At 35.2% G+C, this 13,235-nt stretch overlaps 1 protein-coding gene across 12 annotated transcripts in view; it reads left to right on the forward strand.

Annotated features, from left to right (window-relative positions):
* The window catches only part of FRYL (FRY like transcription coactivator), a 157,397-nt gene that overhangs the window by 69,028 nt on the left and 75,134 nt on the right, over positions 1-13,235 (forward strand). For all 12 annotated transcript variants that reach the window (XM_064418204.1, XM_064418206.1, XM_064418207.1 and 9 more), the window contains 9 exons: positions 483-536; positions 4,211-4,350; positions 4,819-4,915; positions 5,466-5,545; positions 6,046-6,126; positions 6,588-6,756; positions 7,584-7,676; positions 11,095-11,193; positions 12,608-12,709. In XM_064418204.1, coding sequence (XP_064274274.1) covers positions 483-536; positions 4,211-4,350; positions 4,819-4,915; positions 5,466-5,545; positions 6,046-6,126; positions 6,588-6,756; positions 7,584-7,676; positions 11,095-11,193; positions 12,608-12,709 — 915 coding nt within the window. The remainder of the gene's footprint in view (positions 1-482; positions 537-4,210; positions 4,351-4,818; positions 4,916-5,465; positions 5,546-6,045; positions 6,127-6,587; positions 6,757-7,583; positions 7,677-11,094; positions 11,194-12,607; positions 12,710-13,235) is intronic.

A 13,235-nucleotide genomic window follows, 5' to 3' on the forward strand; every position in this document is an offset into this window, starting at 1 on the left:
AAAGCAAGTGATTATTCACATTCTCCTTTTACTGGAGTTGATCTTCTAGCTATGTTTCACTGCAGTTCAGGGAAGAACAGATTGGACATGCATTGAACACTTGTCTCTGCCTTTGTGAAGACATTTTAAAAATCATTATTGTAACTTAGAATAATTGCTATATATGAACATGAATACACTTGTTAATTGAGATGGGAATGGCTTTCCCTTCAAATTACACTTGACACCCACTACCAGCTGGTCCCCATTTGGCCTCTTGACATCTCTGTTTGTCAGTCTTTAATGTTATTATTGTTTAGCTACTGAATTAATTTTTGGGAGTATACATCACATCTCCAGAAATATTTCTATCTAAAAAGAATGTGAATATTTATATTAAAAGTTATTTCTTTGTTCTGTAATATAACTGGAAAGAAGGAATCTATCTTTGACAATAGTCAATGACATTGTGAAATGTATGTTTCTTTTTATTTATTGTACAGGAAAAGCTCTTGTCCAGATCTCTTCAAAGAGGTGAAGATCTTCAGTTTGATCAGGTAGGAGACATATAATTGAAGGCAACTTTTATTGGATTAAGGTGGGCTTTACTTTTGCAGAATAGTGGTTCCACTGTTGCAATAACTTAGAACATTCACATCTGAATCTGTGTCAGAAGATTTAGATTCTGAATGTTAGTTAGACCTTATTTTCCATTGTAGAATATGATAGTAATAAACTACTAGAATAGGTAATTATTTGAAGATGGCAGTGAAAACTGGTGGAAGAAAGATGCTGAAATACACTAGAGGACAAAAAGTCTTCGTTTATTTCTACATCACTTATTTGAGTGTTTGGGGTTCTGTTTTTATAAACAAATAGTACTAATTTTATTTCAGTAACTTGGCTTTTACTGAGTGCTTTTTGATTCTATGGCAGAAGGTACAGGGTAGAGTCAAAGTGTTACTGAAGTGTTACTTTGTCCTTTGCTGAGAATACAGATAGACTGCTAGGTAATTCCATTTCACTTACTCTCAGTGAACTGTGTCTGGAAAGACTCCCTGCTCAGTTTATTCATATATATTGTCTGTATTTCTAATTCTTCAATAGTGTAGGCATGTTTATGTCTCATAAGCACTTCCTTGCAGTGGAGAGGCAGCATTCAGAGGAATTGCCTGTTCCTGTTCTTGACTGTTCCTGAATAGCATCTTCTATATAAAGCTTAGTGTTCTGTCTACAGAGAGGTTCTAAAAACAGGCTGAGTGAAGAGAAATAAAAAATTAAACATGTAACTTAAAATTTGATAATATAGGAAAAAACTAGTTTTTCCTGAAAATACAGGTTTGTTTGTTTTTGGTTTTGTTTTCTTAAAAATTTGATTGTGTCTGTATATATATGCGTGTGAGTTCTTATTTTGTTCTTTTGTTATTTGTAATCTGCTTTGAAGTTGAGATCTGAACTTTAATGCAACTGCCTCAGACAGACCCGAATGGTTGGGATTATGAACTTTGTTAGGGAATTTTGCACACTGTTTGGCAAAAGAAATTAAGATTGTCTCTTTCTCTGTTCATTGCTCGATGTATAAAACCCTTGTTAAGAACAATTCTCCAGCAGTGCAGAAGATTACAGATTAAAAACGTGTGGGAATGAGGAGGATCCAGAGGTCACAGCCACAGCATCCAGCAGAGAAGCTAGAGCTGTTGCTGGGCCAACCTTTTTTACCCAGAGGTCTTTATGGAGCCAGGAATCTGAGTCTAAAAAGTGGCTTTACGTGTGCTGATAATAGGGTCTGAGCTATGAAGTGTTGTACTTTGTGAATAAAGAGAACGCAAGAGGGCCCTGAGTGTGACTAAGGTGGTATCTAGTTAAGACTTGTTCTCTCATCTCAGTAAGTGTTGAGAAGAGGGATGGAGGAGGAAGGCATGTAGTGTTGCGTATTCTTCTAATGAAAAAGTAAAATAGCATTTAATGGGATTATAAGAAATTTTTATTAGAAACATAAGCAGACCAAGAGGGCTGCTATTAAAAGAAGTTTGAAAAATCAATAGCTTTTAATTTTCAAACAGCAGAAATCTTCTGTTTATCATTTGATTTCTTAATTGGAACACTAATATAAATTCAGTTGAAAGAGGTGAAATTTTGGGAAAGGAGAAGGAAATTTGTATGTTGATACACTTACGAGCTGTTAAAAATGTTAGCATTTTAGTAGCAGAGCTTTCCCTTTCTCATTCCTAGCACATCAGGAAGCTACCAGACAGGAGTTTTTTATAGAGCATATATTGCATTTCTTAAAATATTTTTGCTTGTACAGCTTGAAACTGAAATAGCTTGTGTTTTTCTTTTTTTGTTGGTTGTAGGAAACATACTTGGCAATTTCCTACTCTTGTCCTAAGACACCAAAATTTTATGATCACACAGAAGCCTGTGTTGACCTTCTCAGTGACTGAAAGCAGATGTATGTGAGGTTCAGGCTTGTTCATGATTGGGCACAACTTGAGCAATGTTTTCTGGATCAGGATTTTGGCCAAAGCTGGAATTTGTGCTCTAGCATCTTACTTTAATTTTGCTTCTCTCTTTTTATCTCTCACTGTGCCATTGGATATGTTATGTGAAGCAATTAGCAATTTGTTACAGCCTTTGAGACTTGAGCAGGATTTGCTGTTTCATTCTGAGGAACTGGAGTTCCTCAGAACTGAGGAACTGAAGGTCATATCTATGCAGCCCTGTCCTCCTGGGTATTACAGGAGCACTTTGGATTGCTGCTTTCAACCTAGGCATAATGTAATGCTAAAATAAAAGTTTTCTTGTGTAAGAAATATATCTTCTATATAACAATTTTTTTGTAATATAAGATGATTTTGAATTTAGTATCCACTCAGTGTAGTAAACCTTTTTATTTTTCAAGAGGAAAATGCTTTATTATGCCAGTAGTTTCTGGGTTTAGCATTTTACCAGTGACATTTTTGAATGTGTGTGATACATCCTTGTTTCTCTAGAAGCCAATGTAAATTGACTAACTACTTTTACGAACACTTATGAATGGTATTAGTAGTGATAAACTGTGTAAGCTTGCAGGAAAACCTAAGGAAAACGTTTATTAAAACTTAAAATGCAGCTTGCTTCTTTTTCTTCTGCTAATAAAGCCATCAGTTCAGAGCACTGTTTAATTCTTGTGACTTGAATAGCTGACTAATTAACAAGCTGAGTAATGTATTCAGAAGATTAAAAGAGGTCCTTCTGAGGTTTTCCTGTGGTTAACTTGTCCCCATCCCTTCCACAAACCTAAAAACGCAAGATGCTACAAATGAGGAAAAAGAAATAACTTCATTAATATTATATCAGAACATGTAATGGCATAATTATATTGTCATCTGGAATAGTGAATAATAGGTAAGTTACAGCATGAGCATGGCTTCTATTAAAACCTTATTTGAAAGATCCTAGAGGTAAGTAATACATGGCATCAGTGAGCAACATGGTAAGTCTCCCATTCCAGCCTGTGTTTAGGGAATGGACTTGCTCCCTGCTGCCTCATGGAAGCAAGTTTATTATGGCATTTCACTGTCTTCAGTAATTTTTCTCCTTTCCAAAAAGTTTTTAGTTAAAGGAAGCCTAGATAATTTAAGTTTAATAATGTCTTAAAGTCTTCCGTCTATAATGGTTTCTATTGCCACATCTGTTGCACAGATGAGTTTACTACTTACGCAGATTTTCTGAAAGAAAGCAGAAGATAGGGGAGTTATTCTACAAGTAAATAAGCTTAAGACCCAGACCAGTCAAAGATATTAAAGGCAATGTAGGATATCTAAAAGGTTCTTATTTTTGTTTATATAATAACCAAAGAACCAGGTTTTTTTAAGTTATAAACTTCAGTTTAGGAGGGTTGGCTCTTGTCATTTGTGATATGAAGGGATACTTCAGACATATGTACAGCAACATTCAGGGACATCCTAAAACCTCTGCTGTTTTCTCAATGATTTTATACACATTTTGTGTCTATAAATTTGTTATGTTGTGATCCCTGTGGATTATGGAACACTTTAATTTGTTACAATAATGGACTTGTTGTGTAATATTTACAGCAATTGGTGTAGATGAAAATGAATATTAAGTTGCCACTTTGTGAAGTTATATGATACGTGGTTTTTAACATTAAAAAACAATTTGAAAGAATTATTAAACTCCAGGATTTTCATTGCTATATCAAGCTAAATTATTTTCCTTACTCTTTCAGTTGATAAGCTCTATGAGCTCAGTAGCAGAGCACTGTCTCCCCTCCTTACTACGCACCTTGTTTGACTGGTACAGGCGCCAAAATGGAACAGAAGATGAATCTTATGAGTATAGACCTCGGTCAAGCACAAAATCAAAGGGGTAAGAATTTCCTTGCAGAAGTCTGTTTGATTTTTGTGTGCTTTCTTATAAGAAAATGTGTGCTTTGTACTTCTGTGACAAGTATGTTGTATTTGGATTTGTCCTTACCCAAATTTGTGTAGAAAAAGTTGTGTAGAAAAACCACAGACTTCTTTAAGGTAGTGTATTTAACTTGTGTAGATGATATACATGAAGGGACTTAATGATTTTGGTGTGGATATACAGAAGGAAGTTGGATACTTCAAGATAATTTTAAGCTAGTTTGTCCCTTTTTTTTTTTAATTGTCAGGTCCTTTCAGGAGTAGAGGGCATGATGTCAGTACTGTGCCAAACCCCCAAGTCTTTCCACCTATCCATTTTATATACATCTGCAACAGTGATTACATGAAAAACAATGCAGTAATTGTCACTGCAATGTTTGTGTTCACTGTTGTGTCTGATAGCTGTATTCTTGATTTCTTATTTTAGGGATGACCAACAACGTGAAAGAGATTATCTACTTGAAAGGAGGGACTTAGCTGTAGATTTCATTTTTTGTTTAGTTTTAATAGAGGTTCTAAAACAGGTAAGATCTTTTCCTTCGGCAAATTAATTTTAATATTTTGCTTGTAATGTTGGTTTTGATAATCTCCTTTAATTTTTTATTTAAAAAGCTAGAACATATCTATGATGAGCATATGCAGGCTGTAATTATACTCTCAGTTACATAAAGCCTTTGGCCTTTCCTGCCTTTTCTTTGCATGCCTGTATTATCTCAGTTCATGTGTCTTGGAAAGCTGCTGATGTACTGCAAAAAGCAGAACTGTAAAAAATAACATTTAATTTCAGTTCAGTACCCTTTGTCAGCTTAAATGTTCTTGAAATACAGGTTGAAATTGTTGGATAATGAGGTTCAAATGTCATTTCAGAATTACCTTTATTTGGCTAAGAATGCCAATGTAGTTTGTGTAAATGTTGTATATTGCAGAATTAGCTTGATATATGCCAGCAAAGGATGTGTCCTTGGACACTGGTGGGAGACATTTCTCCAGGGCATCTCACAGAACTGTTTATTTGCTTCATACATGCATGTATGTATAGGTGCTACATACATGTAAGTGATATGTGCCTTTCAGATACCTGTTCATCCAGTGCCAGATCCTTTAGTACATGAAGTTCTAAACTTGGCTTTTAAGCACTTTAAACATAAGGAAGGGTAAGTTTCACTTGCGTGCTTTAAAATATTTTGTATTACCAGCCTATGATTCTTTGTTGTGGTTGCTCTCCTTTGCCTCACATGTAACATGTTGGTGATAATATCAGTGTGAATGAACACGAGTCAATGTCTTTAAATTGAAAACATACCTTGAAAGAACATGGCTGTGTTCAGTGTAACACTTATTTTGCTTAGCATATACAGAATGATTTGCATCTTCAGATGCAGTAAGAAAAATCTGAGTTTGGATAAATACAGTAAAACTTCTATCCAGAATATGTTTCTTTTGAAATAAAAAATGAAACTACATTACTTTAAATGTCACCCATTCATTTCATGTTTGAATTTAATTGTTTTTATGGTAATAATTTTGCCTGCTAGGGGACAAATTTTTTGTTTGTAATTGAAAACTTGCTTGGGGATTAGAAGAGCAAAGTTGTACTTAATGAGTTTTTTTCCCTTTATTGTTTGTTTGTTTTTTTTTTTTTTTTTCTCTTTAGGTATTCAGGAACCAACACTGGGAATGTGCATATTATTGCAGACTTATATGCAGAAGTGACAGGTGTTCTTGCTCAATCAAAGTAAGTTCAGTCTCTGACTCTCTGTGTTTAGGGACAGACCAATGTAGACTTAAAGACTATTTGATATAGCAGAGTTTATTCATGTCCCCAGTAGATAATCCTGTAAGTGTCAAATGCAGTCAGGTGTAGTGTGTTGTGTCTGTCTCATGTTCCAGCACAAAAAAATTTAACAAATCAAGAAATAATCTTTAGCACAATTGCTTTGCAGTCAGCTTGTAGGGGCAGGGAGAGGAGTCCCTGTGCCAGTCAACTGTTGTTTACTTCACTGGTATATTCAAATGTGCTGATCATCGTAGGCACTCGTAAATGCCTAGATTTGAAGTACAGGGTTCATCTCCCTTGCATTTCTCATACAGTAGCTACTGATATTGTTACAGACTAAAGAAAATGGTTCAAAATTATAGACTTCATACAAAAGTAACTAAGAATGCAAATAATTGCTATCTGTATTCCTTGTTCAGGTTTCAAGCTGTTAGGAAGAAGTTCGTCACTGAATTAAAGGAGCTGCGGCAAAAAGAACAGAGTCCTCACGTAGTACAGAGTATCATCAGTTTGATTATGGGAATGAAGTTTTTTCGAGTAAAGATGTATCCTGTGGAGGATTTTGAAGCATCATTTCAGTTCATGCAGGTAAACAAATGCTACAAAAAACTGTAATGAGTATAATTTTAAATGCTTAAGTCATGAAGCTGCGATGTCACTTGATGTGATCAGTCACTCCCTCTACTTGTGTGCCATCCTTCATCCTTTTCTGTTCAGTTCCTAATTTCTCTGAGGCGTGATTTACAGTTTGTAAGGACCTCTCATCAGGAGAAGCCTTTCACAATTGCCTTAGTAATGTGGCAAACCTGTAATATATGAATTTAAGACTGATTGAAAATGGATAGCAATCAAATAATTTTGTCTTTATAAAAACAGTGTATTAAAGAAAAATAATTGCTTTATATATTTTTTTTTAAGATGAGATGTCAAGACATACTTTTCTTTAAAAACACTTCACTATGGATTATTTATTGTGTATGGAATATTTAATTAATTTTCTTTGCATCAAAATACTTTGAAAATAAAAATTAGTATTAAAATATAATTTTCCAATAATTTTAATTAGATGTAAGCATTAAAATTTTTTAAGCTTCAAAATGATCTGAGGGAAAATGTGCGTATTTATATTCTTTTGTATTCTGAGTACTCTTCATATTCTGAGTAAAAAGTAAATAGTTATCTGGTAATACAAATATTCTCCTTTCAGTTAATTGAGGTGTAATGCTGGGTAAACAGGTTTTGAAGTTTCTTATGTTTTGTGAAGTTGATACTGCTAAGGAATATAAAACTAACTCAAACACATTACCTGTTTTAAATTAAAACAGGCAACTAATGTTAGACTGCTAGTGGTTTTTATGGCATAGTTATTTTTGTATTCTCTTTTCTAAATATTTTTCTAATGTTTTCTTACTAAGGAGTGTGCTCAGTACTTCCTGGAAGTAAAAGATAAAGATATAAAACATGCACTTGCCGGTTTGTTTGTGGAAATTCTCATACCTGTGGCTGCTGTAAGTATTTTATTCCCCCCTGCCACACTGTTCCTCCCACTTTCAATTGGGCTCTCATTATTAAAATTCTTCAATTAATCCTCAAAATATTACATTTTTATAGATTCAGAAGGACATCTAGTACCTAAGGAGGGCTTACAAGGAGGCTGAAAAGGGACTTCTTACGAGGGCATGTAGTGATATTTCAAGGCAGAACGGCTATAAACTGAAGTAGGATAGGATTAGATTAGATTTTAGGAAGAAATTCTTTGCTGGGAGGGTGGTGAGGCACTGGAACAGGTTGCCTAGAGAAGTTGTGGATGCCCCATCCCTGCAAGTGTTCAGTGCCAGGTTGGATGCAGCTCTGAGCAACCTGGTCTAGTGAAAGGTGTCCCTGCCCACAGCAGAGAGGGAAGTTAGAGCTAGATTATCTTTATGGTCCCCTCCAACACAAACCATTCTGTGACTGTTACATAGATTACAAGCACCTTCACAGTCTTAAAGGGAAATAGGTTGGCTTGTGTGTTAGCTAGTTGCCAAAGCTTTTTCAGAACTTTTAAAAATTGTCTGTTTTCTGGACACCTTTATTACCAGAGCATTGTGTAATTTTATATGTGCTCTAAAAATTTGAAATTTCCTTGGTTTAATGTTTGTTTGCTCAAGGGTCTAGTTGACTTTTCTTTATTAGCTGAAACCGTTTAAGTTCTTTCTGTAATAAGCCTAGATGTGTAACATTTTTACAGTCTCATAAGTAGAGTGTGAACTCTTATGCAGGAAGGAAGAATGTAGGTTTTGGATAATTAAATAAAAATCTCATTATCATCCCAGTGTTGGATGTACTGTGCCTGTAATGCTGCTTGTGAGAATGTTTCAGTCAAGAGAGGCTCTCTTTCCTCCCAGGCTGCTTTGCTTCATTTTGTGAAGCTTGTTCAACAGGTCAAGAAAACATTATGGCACCTGAGTATAATTCAAGTTGACCATTTACCACAAGCTCAGTTCATTTCATCATGGTAGATTGATGCTTTCTAGGATTGCTCTTTAAAATGCTAGTTGTATTGACAGATGTCAGGCCACACTGTGTTTGGCATGCAGTCCCAAAAAGTGGCTGGTTGTGGCTCTGTCTTGCCACATAGATTATAGGAATCTATAAATGGAATTTATAGCTTACTATAAAAAAAAACTGGGAAATGTAGATCTTGTTTTGTAGGATTGGATCTACAAAGAGTAGCACGCTTGGTAGGTGTCCCATCTGAGCAAGATCATAGGAAAAGAAAGATAACTCTCTCTGAGTTCATAATCTTTTAAATGGTTTACCTTGTCCTGGGCAAATGCTTCTTTCCTTTCTGTGTTCTCAGTCCTGGTTTTTTGAGGCAGGGGTTTGGTTTTGGTTTTGGTTGGTTTGTTTGTTTGTTTTTGTGGTTGTTTTGGGTTTTTTGTGTGTTTGAGTTTTTTTGTTTGCTTTTTGTTGGCTTGCTGGTTAGGTTTGGTATTCTTGGGGGTTTGGGCGTTTTAAATTACCAAGCAGACAATATTTTTTCATAAGACAACTAGAAAGAGGTGCTTCTGGTAGTAACTGCTTATGGGAAGAAGTTTTGATCTTACTCAGGCGTGCTTACGCTCTTCTAGAGAAGAGTATAAGATTTTCTTTCCTATTAAAGAGTGAACACATTTTGTCATATTGAATTCCATAGTTACTTGGCAGTTGGAGTGGGAGTACCAAGTGAAACTATTTAGCATTTAGGTAAATGCAAATATTAGTTTGCAGAATCATAAACATGGTGAAAACTGCCCTTAAAATAAGGAGGAAGAAACAGCATTTGGGAGGTGGGACTACCCTCTGGCAAGGGCGGAGGCAGCACTTGTGGTGCTGTGTGATCCCTTCCTGCAAGCACAGCCTGAATCAGCTTCAGACAGCTGGGGAGGGAGGCTTGATCTTTCCTTCTGACTCACTGAGTCTCTAATCATTTCATACAAATGGAGCTTCTTACGTAGAAACCAGGAGCTCACTCCCAGGCTGAGGTGCAGTTGAGCAGGTTAGTCATTCTCTGGGAAGATGTGAGATGCAAGTTGGAATATTTTTGATGCAGCCGAAGGAATTGAATGTAGATTTTTCTGTATCTTGGATACAGAAAATTGCCCAAGTGAGGAAGCTGTTGGGTTTCAGCATTGAGAGTTCTTTACTGTCATTTTCTTGCTTAGTCATTCAGGCATTTTAAGAAACCTGACCTGATTTGGACCCTGCAGGTATGATGAATCACAGCATATTTTATAGCAGTGAAGTTAGGGCTGCTCTGAAAGCCTAAGGTTATATTCCAAAGCAACAATGCTGTGGTGACAGCACTTGACTGATTTCTCATGTGGAGCTAGCAGAGTACTAATCAACCTATAGCCTAAGAATAGCAAAACATAAATAATTTGTTACATAGGAAGTGATTTAAATAATAACTACTTTCTCAGTCCTTTATTTGTATATCTGTACATGTTACACAGATACATGCTATTTTTGTGCTTCTACATCATGAAGGTTTTGGAGTGTTCTTAGCAAGATGGACATGCTTTTTTAAATGTAGTGTTAATAGATATAATGTTTATGTAATATTAATAACTGTAAATAATAAAGATAACAAAAGTTATCTTATGTTGTAAGGAAATTATATGTACAAAGGACCTCTTCCAAAAAAGCCATTTCAGTCTCCAACATCCCACCCCTCAATTTGATAAATAAAGCAGAAATAGCTTAAAACAGTAGGTTGAGAATAGTGTTTTAATAGATCATCCTGAGCATCCAGAGAGAAGCCTAAGAGCCTTGCAGAAGTCTCAGTAAAGAAATTGGCAGCTGCCTGGGTTGTGGAAGGAAACGTATTCTGTGTGCAAGAACAGAGCGGGTCAGAGGGGTGTAGAGCTCCATGTGTGTCTCATTAATTCTGAAAGCTGAGCAAAGACAACTTGCATGATTGGTTGACTGGTAATCCTGTGGATTATTTCTTAACTTTCCATTTTTCAGTATTAAAACAAAGAAGAAAAAAGGAGCAGTTAAGAGGGAAGCTGTGAAAGTTAAAGATACTAATTTTTTAATATATATAAATATGCATATGAAAATCTTTAGTGTAGTTTTTATTTGTTAGCTGGTATCAAATACATTTCATTCTTTAAGTATGGAATAAAGAACACATCCCTAAACCAGTTTATTTTAGTGGGTTGTTCTGTTGGGGTGGAGTTTTTTGAATGTTTGCTTTAATTGTTAATTTTAACCATATGGTTGTAGTCTATGGCATGATTTCTTATGCTTCTGTTTATATTTCAGATAAATACACTCAAATACCTTCCTAATGTGAAATTTAACTTTTGAATGGTTTTGAATTCATAGACATCTTAATGTGTATTTGAATTGCCTTCTGTGTAAATTTTTAAGCAAATTAATTTTTTTTTTTTTTAATAGGCTGTTAAAAATGAAGTGAATGTGCCATGTTTGAAAAATTTTGTGGAGATGCTTTATCAGACTACCTTTGAATTGAGTTCAAGAAAGAAGCACTCGCTGGTATTTTAAAGAAATATTTCAACTTTCCATTTTGCTCATCTTAGGCTCTTAAGCTAGTACACTATATGAGGAAAAGCTTATCAAGCCATATTAATTTAAATCTTAACATCTCAGTATAATTAAATTCCCACAGTGTATGTGCATTTGTTCTAATTTTGCTTTGTTTCTTTGTGCAGATATATGCTCTTATCTCATATGTGAGATTGTCTTGAAATCAGTGCTTGGTTTTGATTTTTTTAGTGGGTTTTAGCAGAGTTGTTTAACCTAATGTCTTTTTAGTAAAAAATTGGCATTCAGGGAGTCTGAATATATTTAAATTAGGGTTAATTAAAAGATGCAAATGTCAGACAAGACTTTTTCAGTAAAATAGCACCCTCTTGATAGCCCTGCTCTGCCTGGTTCTCTCCTCTCTTCATACACCTTGTTTTTCTTTTTCCAATATTTTTAAAATATATCTTATTTTTGCAGTATTTGGTTATTTTTGATGACTATGGCAGCCAAGTCTATTCACTTCACTTTGCTGAAAATGTAGAGCTAATTTTTGCATTTCAGGCACATTCAGTAAATGGAAGTGAATTTAAAATGTTTTATTCTCACTTTCACGTTATGGACGAACTTTCTAGTATTCTGCACATATACAAAATATCATTGTATATATCACATATACACATATCATTGTATTGGTTAAACTCCTTATGTAAGAATAACATAAAGTGGTTGATAGTAGTATTCAAAATGTCATTTTATTTATGAAGTTAGAAACATTGTATCAAGAGTGCTATTTACCTACTCATCCTTTAGTTTTGCTTCATAACAAGAAAAGCTGCAGTCAGATTTGGTACTAATCACTATTATGTGTTAAAAGTATGTGGTACTTAAACAAACCTTACCAAAGCAAAGCTAAATAATACTCTGCATATGCACAGATTTAAATAAAATATATTGTGGTTCGTTCCTCACTAAAAGCAGATCTTGGGTAGAAGTAGCATTTCTGACAATTTGAAGTCTGTCTGAGTTTTTACTGAGTGGAAGCTTTTCCTGAATATTCTTGGAGGCAGTTCACCTGCCCAGCATAGAACTACATGAATTGAGTCTTGTGGTGGCAGGGAAAGCCTGAAGAATGTATGGAGGGTCAGACTGCTCTCAGTCCTTCTTTGAGATCAGGCCTTGCTGGGGGATGAGCTTCACCTTGGTGCCACGGCCCCAGTGTGACCTCTTGAGCTCTCACCATGCTCAGGACTTACCCAGGGCAGGGTGCCTGGCACGAGTGTTCCAGGGCAGGGCAGAGGCTGCCATGCAGTGCCAAAACTGTGAGAGTGAGAGGCAGCAACCCACTGTGTCTCATTCTCAATGTACTGCACTTAGGAGGTCTGAAAAGAGCAATTTGATCAATTCTTTTTCCCCCTGCTCATAGGCTTTGTATCCATTGATCACCTGCCTGTTGTGTGTCAGTCAGAAACAGTTTTTTTTAAATAACTGGCACGTTTTCCTGCAGAACTGTTTGTCACATCTGAAGGTAAGAATCCTTTCTAATTAAGGAACTGTTGCAAATCACTAGCATTTATTACAATATGTTCTCAGCATTCTTGTGCCAAATAAACAATGAATAATATTTGGCTGTTTAAAAGGACACTGAAATATTTTTCTAAAACGAAATTAAATGTTTCAAGTCTCTTTATTAAACTTTGTACTAAGTTTTTGTGATGTTTTATCATTTTGGAAGTGTAGTCCCCTTGGGGATTATCATTTTACTGAGTAAAATCTGCAGAAGTATCTGCTGATATGAGCTATTAATGCCAGAGAAAACACAAACTGTATTTCTTTATGTGCAAATTATATGTGGGAAAATAAATGACTTGTCTGCTCTTCTAAGTAGAATGTATAGGAAATACAAACTTTCTATCTCTTGGTTCTCTTATTGGAGGAATAGAAAATAAACTGTGAGACCAGAAAAGATGTTATATCTACAGCCTGTGATAGAAATTTAAAAAAAAACAGTTACAGTGTCCCTTTAACTTGTGCCTTCTGTTGATATCATTGTA

This window comes from Passer domesticus, chromosome 4, assembly GCF_036417665.1.
Source record: "Passer domesticus isolate bPasDom1 chromosome 4, bPasDom1.hap1, whole genome shotgun sequence".
NCBI lineage: Eukaryota > Metazoa > Chordata > Aves > Passeriformes > Passeridae > Passer > Passer domesticus.